Source organism: Ostrinia furnacalis, unplaced genomic scaffold (assembly GCF_004193835.3).
Source record: "Ostrinia furnacalis isolate ACB-3 unplaced genomic scaffold, ASM419383v2 OfSCF1006, whole genome shotgun sequence".
NCBI lineage: Eukaryota > Metazoa > Arthropoda > Insecta > Lepidoptera > Crambidae > Ostrinia > Ostrinia furnacalis.
Window position 1 is genome coordinate 64532 of NW_021131245.1, and position 26966 is coordinate 91497.

Here is a 26966-nt window from a genome sequence, read left to right on the forward strand (position 1 = left end):
GGCGGCGCGACCGGTCTTTGTGGAAATCTTTGGAGGAGGCCTTTGTACAGCAGTGGATAATGTCATTCGGCTGAAACAAACAAATGTGTGATAATTTGTACAAATAGCATTTTTTTCAATATTTACACTAAATAGCACCATTGAGTAGAGTGTGTATCGTCAAAAGTGATTACCTACAGGCAGACTTTTTATAAATTGTGTGCATAACAGATTTAATAGAGAGAAAAAGGGCTACTTTTTCGTACTTTCGTAATAAAAGCTGTAACATTTATGCAATTACTAAAAAAAACTACAAGGTTTGGTATTAAACAACACCTTAATTAGTCCAGTCATTTAAGCTTAAATTAGGTAAGAATCTCGGAATTAGAGATACCCAGCTGTAAGTCTGTAAATACTTGTATATTGACACCCTAAAAGTTGTCTCAAAACCTTTTTTTGGAAATATCTCATTTCCTATGGGTTTTTTGCTATTTGTATTTATTATCAATATTGTAGAATACTAAATTCTCTACAAATTTTGTTTAAAAAATTTTTTTTACGGTGAACCGTTTTCGAGATAGAGGACGGAGAGCGCGTGGTCACTGCATCACTTCAGGTCAACTTAAGCGGTTTAGGTTTTTCATACAAAAGGATTTTCCCGCTAATTCCCGTGGGAATTTCGGTAATTACTTGTTGTAAATAAGCTTTAAGTTTACTAAGGTACCTACATGCCAAATTTCAAGCGTCTAACTTCCGTTAAGCGTTTAGATTTTTCATACAAAAGGATTTTCCCGCTAATTCCTGTTCCCGTGGGAATTCCTAAGTAAACTATAACCTGCCCAGGTGTATGAAGAATAATTGTACCAAGTTTCGTTAAAATCCGTCGAGTAGTTTTTGTTTCTATAAGGAACATACAGACGGACAGATACTTAGGAATTCCCACGGGAACAGGAATTAGCGGGAAAATCCTTTTGTATGAAAAATCTAAACGCTTAACGGAAGTTAGACGCTTGAAATTTGGCATGTAGGTACCTTAGTAAACTCAAAGCTTAGTTACAACAAGGAATTCCCGAAATTCCCACAGGAATTAGCGGGAAAATCCTTTTGTATGAAAAATCTAAACCGCTTAAGTAGACCTGAAGTGATGCAGTGACCGCGCGCTCTCCGCCCTCTATCTCGAAAACGGTTCACCGTATAAAAAAAGTTTTTAAACAAAATTTGTAGAGAATTTAGTATTCTAAAATATTGATAATAAATACAAATAGCAAAAAACCCACAGGAAATGAGATATTTCTAAAAAAAAGCGCAAAAAAACCGATTTTTGTGACCGTTGACCTTGAAATTTAATAGTTGCTTACACCCTACCATATGTAGGTTTTGAGACAACTTTTAGGGTGTCAATATACACGTATTTACAGACTTACAGCTGGGTATCTCGAATTCCGAGGTGAACTTACTATAATGACTGGACTAAATGTATCAAGAATAGCTACGCAAAGTATTATGCTACAGTTAGATGAAAATGTGTAGGTACTAGGTACCTACTTAATATAACTTTACTCTCCTATTACAATGTTTTCTACTCTTCACTCTTATTTCGTTACGCTAATCTACTTTACGCACAACATAAATTACATTTCTGATTAACTATTAACATTTGACCGTAACTTTAACGATAACCGGTGGTTTTTGTATGGAGTTTGATAGATTTTTGACGTTTGTCAAAGTTAAAGTAAGATGGTGGAACCTAACCTAAGCGTTATAAACAAAAGCTTCGTTCCCAGCTGACATTTATCTGTGCGTGATGCAACGAAATACTTCGGCCGGTGCATCCAAAGATGTAGCAACTGAGAATTTTGTAATTAGCTGAGAATTCAAACGCTGATTTGGTTCGCAGGTGTTGAATTAATGCACAATTCAATAGTTAATTATGGCCTAAATGTTTGTGAATTACAATAATTGGTGGTTCAATTGATTTTGATCCGTGAATAGAATAGAATAGAATAAACTTTATTGCCAAAACTGTATTGCCAACAAATAGAAACGGAGTAAAGATCTTAATGTTGTGCGTGTGTACGCGCAAATAAATTTTTAGATAAAGTATTTAGTTAGTTCGTAATAGTTTTGATACCACAATTGCCACAAATTACCGTGGTTCCGGGTTTGAATCCCGCTGGGTGCAAATCTTTGCCTATTTTCAGCTTTGCTGTATTTAGGTCTAGGATTTGACCTAGTGGATTGGTATGATAAAAAAAATATTTATGTTTGCGTGTTTTTTAGCTTGGCAAGAGAAAAAATCCAATGTCACTTGTTACTTTTTTTTATGGGACAGGAGGCTGGCCACAAATAAAATATGAAGAAGTGTATAATCGTTTATATAGAAGTAGCAAACAATGTCAATTTTGAATTTAGAACAGTCTATTTTATGCAGAAACAAATGACGTCCAAACCAAGAACAATATGCAGATAATGCAGATATTACAAACTTATTGAATCTATGGGAAAGGCTGCGACGGTGTAGCAAACTGTGGCATATCACGTTCGATGCGCCCGCGCCGCCTAACGGGGACTCCGCAAGAATCCGTGACAAGGTCTACGGGTAACCACTTCCCGTGCCATCATGGTGCATGTTTGACGCACAATGACATTATTATTAATAATATTGGAAAGACATGGACTAAATTCGACTTTATACATTCTTTCATTATTAAGTGCAATGATATTATGTGCTATTTATAAAACTTCAATGATATAAATGTAACAAACAATTTGTGGTTTCATAATACATACTTAATACATTTTTGAGACGAACTAAGTGATGAAAACACAAGAAAATGTACCGCTATCAGACAAAGTAATAGAGCTTTTGTAGCTTTAAAGTTCTTATTTTGTGAATGGTGTTTCACCGGTTCCTGAAACCAAAAGTTGTTTCCTATAGATTAGAGCATACTAGGGTAGGTATCTCTTAAGTCTAAATTAATTAGGCCTGGACTTCGTGCGGGTATTCATGATTGTGTAGATAGCCAGTAAGTAAGTAGTCAGCTGAAAATTTCATCAAAAATACATACAGTAGAACATTAGAACCTCCTCCTTTTTTAGGTCTGTTAAAAACAAACCTTTGTCATATAACGCTGAAGCCAAATCCCTAACGGGTCTTCAATCTATGACAAGGTCTACCTAACCACTTCCCGGGACATCAAGCTAAATATTTACACTAATGTATTTTAAATAATAGGCATTATGCCGTTTACGCAAGTCATTTTATTACGATTGTCAATTTACTCGTGTTTACCTCAAGCAGTAAAAGATACCTCGGATTTTAGAGTCATAACTAGAAGGCATTAAACTTTAATACCATTTTTGTAATTATACAGACTTGTTGCTTTTTAAAGCGTCTAATTTATTGTGTTTTGATAGATGACACCGCGTATCAATTGAAGTACCTTTACGAGTAATAGGGTGTCGAGCCCCTTAGTGATTTGTAAAATAATCGCCTAATCAAATTACTACCTATTTATTGATTTCTACGCCAAAAATAAAGTTAAGGGAAAGCTCACTTTTGGGTCAAAACGAATTATTTAGTAATTAGATTTTGTGCCTTTGAATATTAAACTGAATCTTATGTTTTTAATTAGATCTAGTTACACGTTGGTACGCGTAAGGCTCTATACTTTAATGGTTGCGTAAAATTAAATAGAACCCGGTTAATTAAACGGAAAAATGTTTCATTGCTTATGCATTATATGCATTTAATTTACCTTATTCTACTTTACACTTTACGTCGCTATCTCTAAGATAACATATGAAGGAGCCTTTTTGATTTTGCTTTGCCTTCCCAGAAATTAGCAATAATATTTTGCCTATCATTTACGCAGTCGTTTTGTGTCGTTTTACGTGATATGACACAGGCATAAAGTTATGCTTAATAGTGATTCCGCCTTTGCCGGAGATGAGAGAGTACCGTTTACAGAAAATAAAGAAACTTATTTACGTAACATGATTTGGAGGCACGGTCTCCAAATGGTAATGGTCTCTAAATATAAAGTACGCAACGAATTTTGATGCGGTTTTTTTTAAGATTCAAGAGGAAGGTGTTTTTAAGTATTTGTATCTGTGCGAAGCAAGAGCGGATCGCTAGTCTATTAATATATCTACATCTATCATACTATGTATCTTAGTGGTCGAGGCTTTTTTCATATAATATTTGAAAATTGTAATATACCTATTTAAGAGTTAGGGACAATTCAACGCTTGTTACACAATTTATGCATGTATTATTTCTTCCCCTACAACCTGACTGTTACATACCTACTTTTTTACGAGTAAAAAAATAATTAATTAAATCTAAACCCTACATTTGTTTTGCTAACCGTACCTACCTAAGAAAAAGTAAATGAACCAGAACGGCAGTTAGAAGCAATAACCTGGAATGGGCCCGCTCCTTAACGAGATAGGACCTGCCTGCTATGGGCGGCCTTTGATTGACGTCCTCTGTTGAACGACGAAGCCTCCGTCACAGAAGGGCGAGTGGTAAAAAAGAACCAAATAGAGTTAATTAACCATTTAGTTAATATGCCCGTTTTCACCACGGGATTCCATCGGGATTGATGGTGGTGAAAATAGGCATTAAATTCCTTCAACGTTACTTAAGCCATAAACAAACAAATACTACTCCTCCTCCAGACAGAAGCTTATCTACAGCGAGGCATATTAATTCAAATTCTTCTTAGTGTACAGACCCTTTTCAAGGCAATTATAGACGTCTCAATTATGGCTTGCTCTAGCAACACTCCGGGACAACAAATCGTTTTTTTTTTTCATTTCTATCTTGACAACTTGACTCTTGTAATATTCGTTAAACCTTAGAAGTCTTTGACATTCACGACTTGAGCTGAGCAGAGTGAAAAGATCATAGTTGACACTGATACAAGTCGCTATGTTGGGGCACATAATGCCATAATGTTTAAAGTAACACGCAAACCTGTTGACCTTAATCGCATTCTTAGATCTAATAAAAAAAACTAATCTACATCTAAGAATTGTACCAAACATTGTATATCTAATACTATCCGAAATGCAAATGACAATATTATTGAATGCTGCGAGCATTTATTTCGAAACAGTTGCGTTATTGTTAATTTAAAATCGAGGGTATAGTTTCAAATAACTTTCTAATGAGTCGTAAGAATACTCATTTCATCTGTTTTCTAGTCCAAAGGTGAGCTAAGCGACCTCTACGGCAAAGACATAGAAACCTATATAGCATCACCGGTGATATTACAACAAAACCACTGGCCCATCGACTGTTTATTGTACAAACATTATTCGTTTTTCCCTTTCACCGCGCAATGGATCACGTATATTTCGTATTTATCACTCATTAGAGTTTGGCGGCATTTTTGACGTTTATTAAAATATGGCGGGTGGACAGATAAAAAATGCAATGACTTTCACCGTCAGCTGTCAAAATAAAACAAGGTTTGCTAACAAAGCCGCACGTTTAGGTGCTAAAAAATCGGCTGAATAGTGTGATGACAAAGCGTAAAGTGAAAATTAAAAGTTTAGGTGCTGACTTTTTAATTTTATTTCGCCAAGGCCTTACATACCATTATTACGAATTAGTTTCCGGGTTTGTTGACTCGGCTTTTGTTAAGACTTTCAATAGTTTTACTATTTTGTAACTTACTACTATTTGTAAATATTTTATTGTTTGGTGGCTTAGAAAGATAAATCTATCCAAAACTGAATATTTTTACTGCTGTCAAGTTTTGAGCGCATAAGCCTATCGATGACAGCGAATCACGATAAAATCTAATTGTGTAATATTTGGAATTTTGGATGTTTAACAAACGAATTTGACTGTGAAAATTAAGTTTGCCTGATATTTGCATTAATTACAAACAAATTTGCTTTAACCGCCAGCATATCGGCAGTATTTCAGGCAAAAAGTCGCATTCTGTCAATTTTATCAACATTGTTTCATAATTCGATTGTTGCATTAGTCTAAACCTGTTGCCCGCGACGCAACAGCCTTGGCATTAAAAGGCCAGCATTCCACCGATAGCCCATCATCGCGGCGCCAGGATGAGTTTTCATGACTTGTTTTTACTTTTAAAAACACCTTTAATATCGCTTTGTTCAATAAACCGAGTTCCGTGTGTGTAGTACCTACCTAATTAAAAGTAGGTATCCTCCGATAACCTATCACATGACGCAAGCCAGGATGAGCATTGTCATGGCTTGTTTTAAATTTTAAAAACACTGTTTTAACAAATTAATTCCGTGTAAGTAGATACTAATTAATACATACATACATACACTTGAATGATGTAGGTATGAGTTGTAGATTAAAGTAAGTATAGCGCGTTTTGCAATTTATAAAATGAAATTGGTAATCTAACTAACCTACTGATAGAAATAAGTTTAGTATAATTATTTTTATGCGTTTTTATACGTTTCACTGTTAAAAGGAGTAGTAGTTAGTACAAACACTTCATAGATTCAACTCGAATAGTTTGATTCGGTTTATTGGTAGAAAACAAAGACTAATAAGCATTTCAGAAGTTGTAACACAATGGTAGATATTTCTGATAACTCAAACTACTTATTTTATATCCTTCAATTAGTGGTAAGAATGTTCCGAGAAGAATTTATTGATTATTGGAATACACCATAAAATGTCTGCATCTAGGCAGATGTACCTATTGAAGAATTTGACATTTAGTAAATGTTAACATGGTGATAATAATAGCCTTTAAGGTGTGTCACCTGATGAGCTATTAACTACTAACCTTTTCTATTTATTAAGGTATTAACTAAGAATAACGGTTGCATCTTCAAGCGAATAGGAAACTAGGAAGGTATTTGGAAATCATAGAGTTACTCTACAACTCGACTTTTCAGGCCAGATTATTTTCATTCGATTGGTCTACTACTAAAACTATTTCAGACCACTTTTCCTTGAAGTTGGTCTACTACATACTAAAACTGAAATTCAACAAAAAAAGGAATTGAATACACTTGATATTTTATACAAGGTGTTAGGTAAATGGGTATATGAGCCGACACTAGCCCATATTAACACATGCATATAAATGGTATGGTGAAGTCAGAAAATTGATATCATTATTTTAATTTTCATACAAATCTGATTTTATAAATTTTACTTATTTTGTATGAACATTTAAAAAATTAAAATGATGATATCAAATTTCTGACTTCACCATACCATTTATATGCATGTGTTAATATGGGCTAGTGTCGGCTCATATACCCATTTACCTAACACCCTGTATAATTAATTAATAAATAAATCATACCCTTAACATTACAGACAGGTTACCAAAATTGAATCTAATTGAGCTTTGATTTGAAATACTATTATTAGATTACCATTTACAGCCACTTTTCGTGTCCTAATAGTATAGTGTCACTTACATTCTACAACCTTTGTTAAAACTAGTGTAACTCTAGTTTCATTCAGCAACCAACATACTTGCATAATGAGTAAGGCCACCTTGATCTCAGAAACAATTCGACAAGTCCCGCACAAGTAACTGAACCAGTCCGATTGAAATAACAATCAGTATACCGAATACCGATTGTGTAATTATGATAACACTATGGTAATGGATGGTGTGCGCCCATGCGTGGTTATTGCACCACGTCCGTTGTCTTAGCGATGGTGGTGATGGGACATTGTAAAAGACTTGTATGTACCTATTTATACCTAACTACAAGACATCATCATCATTTCAGACACATAACATCCACTGCTAAAAATAGACCTTCCAATGATTTCCACATCGCCCGGCCTGCATCCAGCGCCTTCCTGCTACCTTTATGAGGTCGTCAGTCCACTACAAGACATACTGTGCAAGGCGCGGAAAAATTAATCGCCCACTGAGTTAGGGTATATTCCTTTGCAATTGCATAGACTCTTGTCGATTGTAAGCGAGCGCACAGGGCTTACAAAAGTTGTAGTCTGTCGACTAAGTAGACTCATTATGATTATTTCATATAACCAAATGTTGTTAGGGAACCGCTGCACACTGGATCNTTCGACGGAGTTGTGCTTAAGTGGTGGGGGTATTTTTTAGTTTAATTTATATTTCAAATTACGCCATTAGTACCTCTAGATATATTAGATTTTGAAATGTGACGTCACGAAACTTTGGACCCCTCCCACCCCTTGTCACACCATGTCACACTTTGTCGACCCCCTCCCCCCCTCTTTACGTGTGACGTACTTTATGGATGACCCCTAATGGAGTAAACTCTTTATGAAAACTGTCTGTTTGCGCAGTAACTCTTCTCCGCACCTTCTCTATACACTTCCACGGCTGTCTGGAGCTCTTAAGGTGACTCTGCAATCATCGATCCATAGAACTTTACTCCATTAGCCTTGCGTCCAATTTGCATGTTCTCTAGAAAACGTAAGTCGCACTTCGCGAAGGTATCGGAGAAGTTCCGGTCCTCGAGCTGGTCTTCGAGTATGCAGGTTATGATTCTTCATCCTTGTTCCTATTGTGTGCTCACTGACATTCACTGGGCTTGCTGTTTGTAAACGCTGGTGTATCTCAAACGTAGTGAGAACCCGATTTCTTGATATTGCAAGCACGACAATAGGTCATCGCGCGCTGATATGCACCTTAATTCCCCACTTCTTGGTCTTCTTGTGTAAAAAGCGGTCTGGTCATGTCTTTTTAACGTGTATCTTAAGTTTGTACGCCATAAATTGAAAGTTTCAGCCATCTCCCGCTGCATACGCCCTTGACTTCTAAGCAACACTATTTGAGCAACTTGAGATGGAGTAATGGGCATTATTCTCAAATTATGGAAACGAGAAATACCCTAAGATTAATTTAAAAACAAAACGCCAAACCCTTACAACATTTAATATCGAATTTAAACTTACCCGTACTCTTTACGCTCCAACATCGAAATGCGTTTCTAGAGTCAAAAAAATTTAAACAGACGCATTTTTTTATTAATCTATCCTCTTAAATTAACAAAAACAAATGTTCTGTTAACATGTCACACGAAACTTAGGTATACAACACCTATTTGGCCTCATATCTGGGTGTTTAGGCTTGGGCCAAATTCTGTGCCGCTGAGTGTATTAAACTACAATTTTAACGCAAAGATTTTACCATTTTACACCCACTTTTCGTTGCCTAATAGTATAGTGTCACCTACAGCCTTTGTTAATAAAACTAGTGTAACTCTAGTTTCATTCAGCAACCAACATACTTGCATAATGAGTAAGGCCACCTTGATCTCAGAAACAATTCGACAAGTCCCGCACAAGTAACTGAACCAGTCCGATTGAAATAACAATCGTTATACCGAATACCGATTGTGTAATTATGATAACGCTATGGTAATGGATGGTGTGCGCCCATGCGTGGCTATTGCACCACGTCCGTTGTCTTAGCGATGGTGGTGATGGGACATTGTAAAATACTTGTATGTACCTATTTATACCTAACTACAAGACATCATCATCATTTATCGGCCATCAGGCATTTGTCGGCCATTTGGTGTAATGGTTCGAAACGGACTACTATTCCGGAGGTAGCGGGTTCGATACCCGCACAGTACAAACATTTGTGTGCATGAACATATTTGTTTGTATTGGACTGGATGTTTTCTATGTATAATAAGTATGTATTTACAAAAAAAAAAGTATTTAAGTACTTATGTTTATATCCGTGGTTTAGTACCCATAGTACAAGCTTTGCTTAGTTTGGGACTAGAAGCGCAGTGTAAAATGTCCAAGGATATTTATTTATTATATTTATTATTTATTTCAGCCACATATCATCCACTGCTGAGAATATACCTCCCCACGATTTCCACATCGCCCGGCCTGCATCCAGCGCCTCCCTGCTACCTTTATGAGGTCGTCGGTCCACTACAAGACATACTGTGCAAGGCGCTGAGAAATTAATTGCCCACTAAGTTAGGATATATTCCTTTGCAGTTGCATAGTACGAGGTAGTTACTGATCCCTTGTAGTCTGACTAAGAAGACTCATTATGATTATTTCATATAACCAATGTTGTTGGGGAAAAGCTGTAGAAGTGTACAGCAATTCACATTGTATGAATATTATTAATATCGATCGACGTTTCTGCAACGACACACAAGAGGTTAATTTTATTAAAATTAAATATGCGTGACCTTTTTATCAATAAGAACCAACATCTTATATTTTGATATATTCAGCAATAACGAGGTTTAAACCTTTAGCAATCCAAGATTACTCATTCAAAAAATAGTTTTGCATTAAAATCACATCTTCAAGCCTAACACCTCTTCACACCTAAGTACCTCCATTATGACCTTTTAAGTTTGTCATAACGCAATCTATTTGGCACGCATTCGATAGTCGTTATCGATATCGAGTAACCCACTTAAGCACGTCACTACTTGAACACAACGCACAGTGACAGGGCCTTGTCGGTACTCATTCAACTTTGACATTCGCACGCATGGGTTTAGGGCTGTCTCTTTATTTTTACTGAACGCATCTGACAGTGAAATAAGATACTGCTAGTTCGAAAGAACTGTAGTAGCATACCATGTATGTCTGTCTAAACTGTCTATGTATTTGAAATTACTTGTCTATATTAATTTTTCAATTGCACATAATAAGAAAACAGTTCCTGTTTATTTTTTTCAATGTTATGATATGTATTAAATAATGGGGCTGTAGGGGCTAGTGAAAATGTTTCACAATATACATTTTATAGTTATTTTTTTAAATAACTATTCAACACTTTTTGAGGGTGGATAATATCAACTCTTAAATCTCGCCGTACATTCAAACACATTTAAATTATGTGAAACTTGCATCAACATCATTATAATATGGCTGACTAAACAGACCATACAATATGTGTCAACCCTACACGTAGGTTAAGGTACGCGGGTCCTGTCAAAACGAAATCACGTTATATGTTTAGTCACGGCATATTATGTTACAACTTTAATTCATGTTATACAACAAGGCGCAAAAATGTTCCATTTAAAACTGTAACACAACCAAATAAGGCCTGAAGTATTTAATCTTGGCACCATTGACCAAGGGCAACGCACCTTCAAGATTACATCTTAAATGTAGCAAGAAACGCATTTTGATTGATCGTCTCTAAATTGCTAAGCTCACGTGAAAATTACTATCTCCGAGCGATGCTGCGTGCAGGAGAGAAACAAAAAAACATTACTCATTTACTTACATTAAGAAACGTTTAACTGATGCTAACGAAACATTTTAATCTATTATCTAATCATTGTATTCTTTAAAAAAGTAAAGAAATGGTTTTCTGCAACTAAATTATTTCTACAGATTTAAGCTAAAGCATTGAAAAGGTAAAAAATAATCAATTATTGAATAAAAAGCACAAACTTTATTAAAAGTAAAGCAAAAAACAATTTATCTCCCAAATGAAGTTGTTTTTACACAGATTTAAAATACGATTGATTCTTCAAATGTAACTGATAAAACGAAAGTAATGATACGGTTGGCTTCACCTATTATCTGAAGCAATAGTGAATTCTTAAGAAACGATTTTGTAATAGTATCGATAACTCCATCGATATGTACATGTCACAACACTGTTTTGAATTACTTTTTCATAATACATAATAGATTGTAATAAATACGTACCTTGAGATTTAGAAATTAGGTAAGTATTACTTGCTATACGTTGTTAATAGTTGGTAGACATGGCAACTAAAGTTAATGACCACATAAACAATAATTGGTAAGCAAGTAAAAGGCATTTTAATTATTATTATTTGATTGACGTTTGGAAATAGAGTATGTTTTAAATCAATTAAAACGGGCAATTGAATATAATTGCACTAAATAAAATCGATGTTTATTAAATTAATAGAGTTCAATTACTGTCGTGTTTGAACCAACATTATTTCGTGATTCTATGAAGGATTTTAAATTTTATTACTCAGATAATAAATAAACTTGCTTACAATTTTTCATGTATAATGAGAACTAGGTACATTATTTATTTTGATAGATATAAATTATTATTACCGATTATTATTAGGACTATTCATCTAAGTACATTATATTGTCTGACGCTATATGCAAATTCATGCACTTCCTGACGAAAAAAAAGGTCGCTGTGGATAAACGATAGTGTAGACATTTTACATTTTGTTTCCTACGTTTGTAAATTTTGATCTGCTTTGTACTTTAAACGCATAAACATGCCACATGTTTGCCCAGAAAACTTTGAATTGCGTCTACTTGAACTGGAAAATTATGCCTGTTTTCACCATCAATCCCTAATTTTTAATTGACTATTAAAACAAAATTCCTATTATGTGTTACTATGGGGGTCAAAAATTAAGGATTGATGGTGAAAACGGACATAAGTAACTTAATTTCTCATTAAAATATTATGCCAATTGAAACCTTACTATCCAATACTTACGATCCCTTTTCCCTCCACAGATGTGACTCCGACCACACAGCCGAGATGCTCTACACACACCTACAAGCTCTGATAGAGCGGCCGGAAAACCAAAAGAAGTTCGCGGACATAGAGCGAAAGCTTCAAATGAGGGGCGCTCTACCGTCTTCCAAGAAGCCCCCAGATTCTTCCCTAGGGTCTGAAGTGTCAAGAGAGTCAGACTCAGGCAGCAATGAGGAGAGATGCGTGGCCAACCTCTATGATAGCCTGGCAGCTGAGCTGAAGCAGAAATTGTCGACAGGTAAAAAGGGTATAGGTCAGTTCGAGTTTCCTTTTTTCAGTAGGTAGCGCTTGCTATGTGTTTGTGCACTGCATGGTAATGGTATGTATTTATTTGCACATACATAATTATGTTTAGTAGTTGAATGAAACGTAGTTACCACTCTGCATTTACTAGTATTTTGTGTTTATTAGTTCAACAGAATGTACGTAGAGTCGTAAAGTTTATGCGTAAAGTGTATTTATCAGATTTTTGCTATTATTCATATAAATTATCACATAATATGTTGTTTTAAATGTGCTTACTTTATTGTCACTTAATAGACATTTTGATGAACGGGGTATTAATTAAATAAAAACCACTATTTACTTAGAAATATTTGAAAAAAAATCAATATGTTTTCTAATGAGCAAGGTTGCATATCTATCTGATAGGTGAGGTCATCCAACAAGCGCGTACGTCTAAACTTATGCAATAAGAAACAACTAAAGCCGGTGTTTTTGAGATAATACCCTGTTCATCTGTAACCTACACTGCTGCACTTCGTCATCAAATACAACACAGCTTTTTATACCTTAAATAATGAGCAGTATGTAATTGTTCATGAATAATATTGCAATAGTTGAAACCGCATTGTGCCTATGTGCTAACACCAGCGCCATAGCTTCCACCAAGTACCAACCCTCCAAACATTTGCGACCAACATTGGCCATGTTCCAGGTAAAAGCCCCATTCTCCTGCCGCCAAGAGACTACGACACCGTCCACAGACAGAAGGGGAATCTGAGCAACATTGACACTCGGAGGTGTCTGAACCAGAATATCGTGGGGGTGAACGCCAGGCGTAAGCTGGAGTCTTCGGGGGGCAGTTCTGGGATCGGCAGCGATCTGGCTCCGTCACCGGAGAGGAATGACTACACCAGGCCACACGACACGCATAGCACCAGTGGTGAGTGGTGATAATCAAAAGCTTTAATGATATAACTTCTTCTTGAGGTCTGATTATATAATGAACCGCTGTAGGCGTCTAAAATAATTCAATTGTAATTATTTATTAAAGTGAAACATGATAAAAAGTAGCGTTTCTGATTATGTACCGTCGATGAAAAGCTAGATTTATTCAGTCATCAATGTATCCAGAATGTTTTGCGTAAAAGAGTAACAAACATCCATCCATTCTCACAGACTTTAGTATTCATACAGTTTTTTTTTTTTATATTAGGTAATATACATTTCAAGATTACTTTTCGAATACTACTTTAGTTCATTCATGCAATGTCATGACCAAATTGGATACAAACACCACACAAACAGCTTTATTTGAAACTCTAGGATAACACATTTTGCTGCAAAGCTACCTAATTGGTAAATTGAACCTCAAAACCAATAATAAATAATTGCGTATAGAATCGCTACAACAAAAAATAAACGGTCTTAGATGGATGCTTGTATCAAGTTAACATGTTTTTGTTTTTGATCCAAGGAATGTTCTAACGATAGCATCATCGTATTTAAATTGATGTTTTTTTGTAACACCGATTACCCGATGATTTCATTGGAGACAGTAAAAAATATGTAAATCTTCTGGCATTTCCGCAGTGTAGTCACGGCTTATTAAAACCGATTGGAAGCTGCTATTTCCTTAACACAAATCGAAGAAATAGTAGTTAGTTGTTAGCTAATCAAAGTTAATAGATTACCCATTAAAACCCATAAATACACTCGCGAGGAAAAGTATGGAATCACTTACATGAAGTTGTTTCCATGCGATCTTGTGTACTAACGAATTTGTTAGGAACAAAAAAGTGGCACCATTTTAAAGATTAAACTTTTATCTTTAAATTGATACCAAATTCATTTAAATCACACCAGTATTTAAAAAGATATCCCGGCTGATGTGGAGAAGTAACGAAAAAGACATGTATGAACTGTTTGATACGTCGCGATTTGCGGCCTATTTTCGGATTTTTGCTTTTACACGTTGATTCATACACATCTCCGCTTCTTTTGACATTTTACCTGGGATTCTACACCTTCAGAAGCAGCACAAATCGTTGCACTATTGCAAGAAGGGCTCAGCCAGCGGGCTGTCGCACGTCAGCGCCACATAAGCCAGTCCTGGGTTTCAAAAGTTTTAAGACGCTTTCGGGAGACTGGTGGCTTTATCCCGAGACTAAGTTCTGAACAGCGCCGGCGCACATCGCAGAGGGAAGACCNAGTTTCCAAGTGTTCAGCGACAACCGAATACTATTGATTGTGGTTTGTTTGCCATTGCTTTTGCCACCTCTTTAGCTCTGAATATTTATAAATACATATATAAAATTAATATTCATACATAAAAGTACAAGGCAAAATATCGGGAGAGTTTAGGCTCCATTCACCAGGTGTATAAATTGACATAATAAGTTTATTATATTTGCTGCTACGGAACCCTTTGTGCGCGAGCCCGACTCGCACTTGTTTTACTTACTTTTACTCCCTATTTTTCCAGACAACTGGAAAGTTATGCCCGTTTTCACCATCAATCCCTAATTTAAGTGACCCCTATGAAAACAAAAACCCGGTTGTGAGTTACCATGTCACTTAAAAATTAGAGACATTAGTCTCTTAATTTCTGATTAAAACATTACGCCAATTGAAACCTTACTACCCAATACTTACGTTTCCTTTTCTCTCCACAGATGTGACTCCGACCACACAGCCGAGATGCTCTACACACACCTACAAGCTCTGATAGAGCGGCCGGAAAACCAAAAGAAGTTCGCGGACATAGAGCGAAAGCTTCAAATGAGGGGCGCTCTACCGTCCTCCAAGAAGCCCCCAGATTCTTCCCTAGGCTCTGAGGTGTCAAGAGAGTCAGACTCTGGCAGTAACGAGGAGAGATGCGTGGCCAACCTCTACGACAGCCTGGCAGCTGAGCTGAAGCAGAAATTGTCGACAGGTAAAAAGGGTATAGGTCAGTTCGAGTTTCCTTTTTTCAGTAGGTAGCGCTTGCTATGTGTTTGTGCACTGCATGGTAATGGTATGTATTTATTTGCACATACATAATTATGTTTAGTAGTTGAATGAAACGTAGTTACCACTCTGCATTCACTCGTATTTATGTTTATTAGTTGAATAGGATATATATATGTAGAGTCGTATGGCTTATTTATCCCGTAGTGACTTATACGTAAAGTGTATGTATCAGTTTCATGCTATTATTCATTTATATTATTATACAACATGTTTACAAACGTACTCTTATAACACATAATAGATATGTTGATGAACGGGGTATAAACAAAAAAAAACAAATATTTACTTGTAAATACTTGGAAAAAAATCAATATGTTTTCTAATGAACAAGGTTGCATAACTATCTGATAGGTGAGGTCACCAAAAAATTACGTACGTCTAAAATTATGCAATAAAGAAACAACTAAAGCCAGTGTTTTTGAGATAATACCCTGTTTATCTGTAACCTACATTGTTGCACTTCGTCATCAAATACAACACAGCTTTTTATACCTTAAATAATGAGCAGTATGTAATTGTTCATGAATAATATTGCAATAGTTGAAACCGCACCACAATGCCTATGTGCTAACACCTGCGCCATAGCTTCCACCAAGTACCAACCCTCCAAACATTTGCGACCAACATTGGCCATGTTCCAGGTAAAAGCCCCATTCTCTTGCCGCCAAGAGACTACGACACCGTCCACAGACAGAAGGGGAATCTGAGCAACATTGACACTCGGAGGTGTCTGAACCAGAATATCGTGGGGGTGAACGCCAGGCGTAAGCTGGAGTCGTCGGGGGGCAGTTCTGGGATCGGCAGCGATCTGGCTCCGTCACCGGAGAGGAACGACTACACCAGGCCACACGACACGCATAGCACTAGTGGTGAGTGTTGAATATTGATGATTCTTTTTCTTCAACTTCTTCCTTTATCTTGTGGTCTGATATATGATTCGCCAAGGCGTCTGAAATTACCACCATAGGCGTGGTCGTTCAATTCGACTTATTTACATAATAGCATTAATTTAGCTGCTCGCGTGAAACTTGATAAAAAGTAACCTCTATGATTTTACGTAACTGTCTTTCAGTCAAACATTTTATTCAGTAAGTTTTGCGTAAAATTCCAACAAATATCCATCCATCCTCACAAACTTTTAGTAATGATACAGTTTTGTTATAATAATATAGTTTTTAAGACTCCTTTTCGAATACTACATTCATTCATGCAATGTCTTAACCAAATTGGATACAAACACCTTAACTTGAAACTCTAGGATAACACATTTTGCTGTTGCTTGCAAACTACCTACCTAAGTAAGTTGAACCTCAAAACCAATAATAAATAATTGCGTATAGAATTGCTACAACAAAAACTAAACGGTCTTAGATGGATGCTTGTATCAGGTTAACATGTTTTTGTTTTTGATCCAAGGAATGTTCCAACGATAGCATCATCGTATTTAAATTGGTGTTTTTTGTAACACCGATTACCCGATGATTTCATTGGAGACAGTAAAAAATATGTAAATCTTCTGGCATTTCCGCAGTGTAGTCACGGCTTATTAAAACCGATTGGAAGCTGCTATTTCCTTAACACAAATCGAAGAAATAGTAGTTAGTTGTTAGCTAATCAAAATTAATAGATTATATTAAATACTTGTAAGCACATGTTGCTATATCGATGAAAAAATTTTGGTATGTGTAAAATTAGTTAATTTTCTTTTAATAAAAATATTCGCAAAAAACAGCATGATTAAGAAGGATTAAGTACATGCTTGCTTTCATAAGTAGTCTTTATCACCTCCATGGTCCAGTAGTCAGAGAGCAGACATTCGATACTATGGTCTAATATTCGATTTCCAAGAGGAGCACACAATTTGGAAAAATATTTTGTATTCCAGTAGAGGATCACAGGCGTGAATTAACCAGATTGAACAATCTTTTATTTCGAAGACACACGCTATCCTTTTCGTTCAATAAAAAAAAGAAATAGAGGTATATTTATTTACTTTATATTTAAGAGTGCAGTTCAACGAATTGCCTCCTTACAGCCAAGCCTAACTCGTGACTATATCACTTATGAATGCACATAATCAGTATTAGAATGCGTGACAAGGAAGTGTAGGGGTTTGTACTGGTTGCATACTGAACGCTTTTACTTTAATTTTGTCATTGTGCCAAGAGCTTAGCTTTATTGCCGTGGGATATAGAATACGTATGACATGTATGGTCTATGTCTATTCGATTAAAGTTTACTGTCATCGATTATCATAATTGAACTATTCCATGACTTATTTTTGATGAGAACTACGAGTAAATGCCATAAATATCGGGGGACAACTAAATGTGCGAACATCAGACCTCACTTGCACTCCCGTCTGACCCATGTGGGCAGTGCAGACTAAATCATTCAGTAATAGCCTATAGCCGCAGACTAGACTTTTTGTTGGTCGATAGTTGGGTCGGGCTGTTAATCAATATGGATATGTATGAAAGTGCGCACATTGGTATCGGCCGATTCTTCATACAAATTAGAATCGAGCCCAACTATCCGCCGACTAAGCCTAGGTGCAGGTTGGCCCATAGTTGGGTATGATTCTATATTTTGTATGAAGAATAAATCGGTGTAATGTGCGCACTTTCATACATCTCAATACTGATTAACAGCCCGACCCAGCGGTCAACTAAAAGTCGGTGGTCTGCACCTAGGCTCCTGCAATGGAGACTAAATGACCAAATAAGACCTCTTTAAAAGCCTACTTAAAAAATAAATGAGTTTTGTGTTTTTTTTTACTTGATGATAAAATATGACAAGTAGTCATTAAATATTCAGTCTGCCAGTTAGCTTACCTTACACAAAACAATAGAAACAATTAAGCTCTACATACTGCAGTGCTGTCTAAACACGTGACCTGAGGTCGATGGCCTAGTAAAGAAAGACAAAAGCACATCAAGCTAGCATTACAGCATCTTATGTAGTTGTAATAAAGACTGTATTGCAACGAAAATGTAGAGTTTGATGTGCGTTTAAGTGACTGATTTATAGAGACAAACACGAGCTCTTCCCATGGCGGGCATAATTGTGTTTATATTGATTTGACCCCTAATTGTGGTCAATAAATCATGTCAAAGGTTGAGTAAGACCGTCTTGGTATAACCTAAGTACTGGTACAGTCAATCGCAAAAGTAATTCCCAAAACTTAAATGTCAAATAGCAAAAAAAATCATCTAAAGATATAATTTTAATTTAAAATAGATGCAATGTTACCTTTTCACAATTATTCGTAAAAATCATGATAATAAATAAATAATAATAATAAAAGCAAAGTGTTAGTAGAATGATAATCATCTTCTGTATATTATGTAGATAGCCACCTATGTACCACTAATATACATTTGTAAAAATCATCAAGCATGTGAAAAGTACTGAAAACACCAAAGTGAATTAGTAGAGCAACAATAGTAATGTCTTCTTTGTAAGAAGTACAATAGTTTTTATCAGATTTCTACTCCTATATCTGCTGTAATAAGATTTTACCAACTGTCAAAATTAAATGTCCTCTAAAACAAAAAAAGGATTTTCGTGGTGCCGATGGCGTCATAGTCGTGACCCGCCGTTCACTCGCAGTTTACATCATAGTGTTTTGCATATTCATAGCAGTTTGTCCTACGCATACCTTGGTTTTTGTCCGCCCTACGATTTGTAGAGGCATAATTGTCCCACTTTGCCAAAGTGTGTCATGTTTTGCCAATGCATCTAGTTCGATTTGGTGTTTTGTCAAATTACATTAATGTAAAATTATGGTAATCAGTAATGTGATTAAAATACATTCTTCTAATATTAGATGTTCTCTTAAAATTAATTCTTATCTACAATAAGAAGGAACAACCGTTAAAATGAAAAAAAAATGCCTATTTCAAATGTAATGTTTTGAAAAAAAAAATAAGTGCGATATGTAGAGATATAAAAAAAACCCTTACTTCAAAAACTAAGCCGCCTCCAAAAAAGTCCACTAAAACCGAACCGAGAACCTCCTCCTTTTGTTGAAGTCGGTTAAAAATAAAAGAAAATCTCAACAATATTGAATTGTTATTAAAAACGGACAAAAGGTGTCTAAGGTTAAGTTTATAAAAATATACTGTCAGGAATTTAGACAATTTATTATATGCCAATTCCACCAAGTCTCACCTAATGAAATGAAGCTATTTATATGCGCCACCTCGTAAAATTTAGAAAAATAATCACATATTTTATACATCTGCCAGTCGTTTATAGAATTCCAATAGAATAACTTTTACTGTTTACATAAGAAAACAACATTTAAAAGTTTAAAGGTAAATACAGAAATTTTATTTGTGCTAAAATTAGGAACCGGTCACTTTCGTCATCTTCGATTAAGCCAATAAGAAGCATCACCATCATGATAGTATCATCATCATTATATTTCTTTTAAAATTAAATATGTATAAGCCTACTCACATTTTAATAACGTTTGTTAACTAAAGAAATACTTAGTTTGGTGATGTTCTTTTTAAATAAACTAGCCGTTGTATCTCCATTTAAATCGAATCAATATGTATACTTGAAAAGCCGTTAACGTTCAAACTGCCCTTACGCACAAATGGGATAGTCACGATTTTCCTAAGTGGTGGTACCGATGTTCCATTTAGAATCGAACTCTATGACTATAAAAATAAGAGCTAATAATTGTGTATTTTGTGATCAAAACACGTTCTTATTGATTGAAGATGCCGCTAATGACGGCTCAAACCTTGACATAGCACAAAGAATTTTGAATCTTTGGTGTTTAGATGTGTTCTTTGTAACTTTAGAATAGATCACGTTTTCCTATTGACTGCTTTGATCCACCGAGTGTAGAAGGTTATGATTCTATCATGATAAAAAACTATTCCCACCTCTCGTTCCCACCACTGCAACTCCTGTGTAGCCAGGATCTACAACTTAACAAAAAAAAACCAACCACTGAAGGAAAAGTAAACTATCATTGGACCCGTATCGAAATTAATCAGAAGAACATAGACTTAATACTTAACATAGTTCCAAATTAAGGATCGAGTTGATCCAGTGCAAAACGGATAACAGTTGAGAAGCAGTTTAAATTCACCACGGATCGCCTTAGATAAAAACGTGTATAGTCAATATAAGCAAGGATACCTTTGTTGAATTGAATATTCTCGAGAAAAAAATAAGAAGAATTTTAATAGGGCATCAGACACTACCGATAAATTCAATTATCGATATAAATACGATGTTGTATTCTGATACAATTGTCTGCAATATAACGAAATTGGGCAGCCAAAAATAAGAGATTTATTGAGCTAACTCACTCGGCCGTAGTAATTCAATTTGTTAATAAATACCTACTTATTTCTAAACCTTTAAAACACCGACTCTACATCGTTAGCTGTGTCTGGCACGTTTCTATTGTCGGCTAAATTTCCATAAGAAAATTTTAATGATTTACTTCTTTGTGTTTATAAGAAATCAAATTATTTACTTTTATAAATCAATGTATATTTGTACCCATTTCGAAATCAAAATATAATAATTCTAAATCGAATAAGTACGATATTATTCCAGTGTTAGAATTTCTCCGCCTCTTGAATGAAGCGCAAGTGTTTAATTCAGACAAATATTACAAACTAACTAATTAAAATAATATTTTCCACAACTGGGGGAAGGGTACACAAGTTTTACACCTTCATAAGTACCTTCCTCTACACACCTATGAAAAATGTATTGAACAAAAGGGTTCCCAGCAGAATAACTTACTTACTAACTTGTATTATTTACGTATAATTACTGTTGTAATAACTACTTATAGCACTGTGCATGCGTGTTTAAAAAAAGCGAAAGGTTTCCAAAGATGTTTTGCACCTAACCATCTTATTTACACAATACCTTGTTGCCTGTTTTTCATGGTGTTCCTTCAAATGGGCAATTTAGGTATAATTCCCACGCGTCACTGGCTCAAAAACAATGCACCCATGAAAGAGACAAAGGATGTTTTCTATGGAACAGAGCGAGACGACCTGTTTTCCCAATGCGAAAAAATAGCGATTGTTAGGAAAATCTTTAAATGAATATGCGGCCCGAACAATAAAATGAATAATTCTTTTGTTTATAAAGTTATTACCGCAACGTTTTGGATGATCAGATAGTGTCTTCTACTCATATCCAGACATTCAGGTACATATCATAAAAGGTCTCACAGTAGGTATCTGTCACTTCCCTTTGTCTCACCAGACATTCAGGTATCTTATAGGTAGTAGGTACTTGAGTATCATTTGCCTTGGTTTCAGTTGCAATTTACGCGAAAAAATACCAAATGTCATATTTTCATCTCATTTTGCTTTTAATTAACTAGTTACTTACTTTATTAACCCATTTAGCCCTACCGTACCCTATGTGGTACGGTATCTTTTTGAAAATATTTTGAAGTACCAAACTGTTGTTAATTTGTAAAAATGATTGTGACGGTAAGCTTAAATTGATTATTTTACATAAAAATATTTTAAAATATGTTTTAACAAGTGGTTTCGGAAATATTTATGAAATTCCTCGACAGAAAACCAAAAAAATATTTACAATGTATTTAAGAAGGTATAATTTATTATTACTCATGGTAAATTATGTTATTTATCAATTTTATTTTAAAAATAGAGTACAATAGATATTATGACAACAAAAAAAATATTATTCAGATTATTTTTATACGGTTTATTCCAGTCTAAAATAGGTGTACCGTATAAGGTACAGTAGGTCTATACATGAGCAAGTCATGCGAAAAAACATAATTAATATTTATTATTTTTATTTGTTTTAGGCTTTTGATGCTTCACTATATTGCCACAACTCATGAAAAATTTGATAATTTCAGCAAACATAAAGCAGTCTTGGTATTTTTCTACTGCTGTCTTATCAGATGACCGCTAATGATGATCAGATTGACGAAGATTTAGGCGATAAAGATAGTGTCAATAAACAATTAATGCTATTACCATACTGTGCTAGAGAACCAGACCACCACAGCACAACAATAATGAAACTTATCGTAGTCACCTAAATCCCATAATAATTAAAAAGCGCGCGCTTTTATTCAAGATGGCGTCCGATAAAATGGCGGCACGTGGGATCTCAATCGTCAACAGGTTCTTTTCTATGTCAATTTGAATTTAGAAACAAGTTTAGTAAAGAGTTTCAAGATGAGATCCCGTTAGTGTAAATGTGTGGTTTTAGTGACAATAGGTCAAGACGAAAAGTTTGCATAAAATTACGCAGTTTTAAGTGGGCTAGCGGAGCAAAGAATCCATAGAACACGAACGAAGGAAAAGCAAATTATTTTACTTAATTATATCATTAGTAACTTAAAGTTCAAATTATAATAATTAATGGCATCGTCAACTTATCATTTGGTAGCGTTTTAGGGACATAAATTATACAGGGTGTCCCGTAATGTAACGTCAAGCCGGAACTGGGTGTTGAGGCAAGTTGTGCTAGTTATCAGAAAAATATAAAAAAAAATCTATGTGGCATATTTTAAAAATAATAGGCATTTAAAAAAAATCTAAAAATTCTACTCCAGGTGACGGTCTTTTTGCTCGTGTTGCCACAAATCTTCACTTTTTCCAATTTTTTTTTTGTTATGTAACCCTGAATAATGCTTCTCTAAATTGTTATCAAAATTACAAAACCAGCTGCTCCAGCTTGGATGAAAAAAATACATAATTCCCAAAAAAAATTTTAAAATAAAAATTTTGCCTAGTTTAAACTGACTGTACTGAAAAAAAAATGTACTACGCGAGTGTGGCAAGNTTATCGCATAGTACAGTCCACTATGAAAATTAGCTGTGGTTTGTTTCAACTACCTATTTTAAAAAAAAAAATCACTTTCTAAGTGTTGAATTTTATGGAATTGGGAAAGAAGTACCGAGTTTGAAGCGTTCATGAGCAAACATTGCAGTTGAATATTCAAGTTCTGAATTTGATTATTGATGAATAATAAAAGAAATCCTACTAGCTCGATTGATGGTTTCATTTAATTTATTTAAATCAGGTTACCTATAATAATATTTTTTCGTTAATTTATGAAAATATCAAATTAGCCCGTAATCCTGAATCCTGATACATAAAGTTAGCCTATTAATTTAACACAGGTACGACTGTACTCAGTGTTGCACTATCAAATGCAATTGAGGCGCCTCTATGCCAGGGTTTTTATGTTCCTGGTCAGGCTATAATTACATCATTAGTAACTTAAAGTTCAAATTAATAATAATTAATGGCATCGTCAACTTATCATTTGGTAGCGTTTTAGGGACATAAATTATATGTATACCTAGATGAAGACATTCTTTCAAAATATCCAAAGAATTTTACTGCTAACATTTTGTTAATTAGGTTTCAATAAGTTATCAACTTAAAGAATTTAGTGTATTTTGAAAGTCAAAGTGGATCATCTCTGGAATAGATAACATGATAGCTTGCAAATTATGTAGGTAGTAGACTAGTAGAGTCCACGCGACCATTTGACACGCCTATTCATTATGTCGACCTGCGACTTGTTTTTGCACTCAACCACTTTCCTATTGCGGAGAGATGGATGGATTGTTTGGATACGTTTACCGTTTTGCTGTGACAAATTGCAAATTTAAAAGAGCATCATTGTATCCTGTAACCTTATTCAAGTTAGACTAGATATTTCGGGGTCATGGCAGTGTCCTGAAAATAACTAGGCTTGTATGAACCTCATTCGTCGTAGTTTTAGAAAAACTTTTGATTTCCACGATCGGAAAGCGTATTGATCATCAATCATCAAACACAAATCAAACTTTAACTGAACATCCCTTAACCATGCCTTTTTTTATTATTCCAGAGGAAGACTGGGCAGAGAGTACAGCGTACCTGATGCACGAAGCGTTCGACCCATCACCACCAAGAAGGGCAGCCTCCCCTCGCCGCGCCTCACCTCCCCGCCGCACCCTCTCCCCCCGCGGCTACGACAGAACTTCCTACAACGACGACTACAACGATCAGTACCGAGACCAGCTCGCGCCCTTCCGAGAAGCCACCTTCGAACGTCGGTTCCGTCACGAGTCCCTAGAACGCGTCAACAAAGAAAAACCAGAGAAATTCATCGATGACACCACCAACTACAGGAGAAGGTACGTTGCCGAAACTAAACCCTCGAACAGAAGCATGGACAAAGTCGAAGATCGCAGGTTCGGCAAACTGCAGCGAGGAGCCAGCGAAGGTAGCCTCAAGCTCGCCGAAGCCGCACCCAAAGACCGATTCAACGCTGCTAAAGAAAAGTTCATGAATCTAGAAAGGGAGAGGTTTAACAAGGAATTGGAACAGCACATGGCGATACGGAGGAGCATGCTCGAGAGGAACAGCCGCTCGACTTCTTCCCCCGAGGAGGAAAGAAGGGACGAGCGGCGGGAGCGTCACAGAGAACTGAGCTCCCGGAGAGAACCTGACCGTTCTCATCGGGATATTGAGCGTTCTCACAGGGAGCCAGAGAGACGCAAAGAGGCCGACCGGATTCGGGATGACTCTAGAGAATTGGGACACAGGGAGATAGAGAGGCTCCCACGAGTAGGAAGAAAACGAGAAGACGTCAAGCGATACGAATACGGGGCTGAAGATTACTTGAACAGAGTAGAGCCTAAGGTTCACAGGGATGATTTTGACAGGGACAGGTACAGAGAGAGAAGGGAGCTGGACCGTCGCATTGACGAGGATGAGATAATTGAGCCAGTCATCGAAGATAGAAGGAGAGACTGGAATGACCGGCAGAGGGCGTTTAGTCGTTCGAGGTTGTTGGACGACCAGCGCCAGTCGTACGCTGAAGGAGACCGAGACAGGTATTTTGACAGAGACTACAGAGATTTCCGCGACCTCGCCGACCGACAGCCGACGAAATTCCGCCATAGTTACGCGGAGCCGATACCTAGAGGTCGCCTCGGGACCGTGCGCCCTTACTAAAATGCCATAATTAGATTTTAACCACTTAAAATTAGCGGCAAAGCTATGAATACCTTGTTCTGTGGACCTCAAGTCTTACTAGTTTTGAATAAGATGCCAGATCAAGGATGAGTCAGTCGACTTCCTAATCACCGATTACGGGCATAATGATAGAATATTCGTATTTCACGAGGCCATTGAAGATTTATTAGTAATCTGGACAAAGTTACGTTTGTACGAGTACCTTATGTGGATGATGTTATGCATGTAACGCTCAAATATTGTATTTACGAATAACTGATTTAGAAGACATTTTGAAAGGTTTGATTCAAGAATTTAGAGATACCAACAACTCTATTATGTATACAGTCACAATCAATAATATCACAAATATTTCATGCCTATTTTGGATTGCAACCTTGATTGATGATTTTCATAAAGTACCTTACTTAAAACAAAGAGTGTTACGTTCTGATTTTTAAACGAGTATAATATTATAATATTAATTATTATCAAAATTATTGTCATTAAAAAGAGTAGTCATGTAATTAGTATTAATCATAGTATTTACATTAATTTCGTAGTGCCTATCCAATAGATATACATTGCAAATAAAATATATTTATAAATACTCATCGTGGAAAGGTTTATCAATATATTGTAAATATAAATTATACATCACATAAATGAGACTTAAATGATTATGAAGATTGACATAGTGATTATTACGCATTATTATATGTACCTATTTAAGACATGTTGAAAAATAACTTGTTGACAAGATTTATAAATTAGAAATACGTCTTCAATGTATGGATCAACAAAAATATTAATATTAAATGCTATTTAAAGGTTTCCAAACTTTCTGTTTCATTTGTATATGAAAAATCTTATTATATTCATATAAAATTTGTTCGTTCCCTGAAATTGAGATTATCATGAAAATTGTTATAATATGAAAAAGAACTTAATGTTAAGTAGATATACATAAATTATCTAGGTACCAGTGACATTTTATTCAAATCCATCCGTTGTATTCTGTTTGTATAATAGTATCTAATAAAATTACATTTCAATTATTTATTTTTCATTATTATTTACGAGAATATCGATGTTCGTCTTAACGTTAAACCAAAAACTTAGTGGTACTTTTAATTATTAATTATCCATAAATACAGGATGTTAATTTTAATATGAAGTACAGCGGTTTAATATTTGATCAGTTAAATCCTTTTCCTAAGGCAACAACTGTTACACTCGAATTGCCACCTTATA

At 35.5% G+C, this 26966-nt stretch overlaps 1 protein-coding gene across 3 annotated transcripts in view; it reads left to right on the plus strand.

Annotated features, from left to right (window-relative positions):
• The window catches only part of LOC114350901 (nuclear speckle splicing regulatory protein 1), a 54602-nt gene extending 27937 nt beyond the window's left edge, over positions 1–26665 (plus strand). The window contains exons 4-6 of one of the 3 annotated variants that reach the window (XM_028301863.1): positions 12464–12738; positions 13423–13650; positions 24601–26665. In XM_028301863.1, the coding sequence (XP_028157664.1) occupies positions 12464–12738; positions 13423–13650; positions 24601–25712 (1615 nt within the window). In that variant the 3' untranslated portion in view covers positions 25713–26665. Of the gene's footprint in view, positions 1–12463; positions 12739–13422; positions 13651–15384; positions 15658–16360; positions 16589–24600 lie in introns of those variants that run through there. The other 2 variants (XM_028301861.1, XM_028301862.1) reach the window with 2 other exon arrangements.
• Positions 26666–26966: the final 301 nt, after the last annotated feature.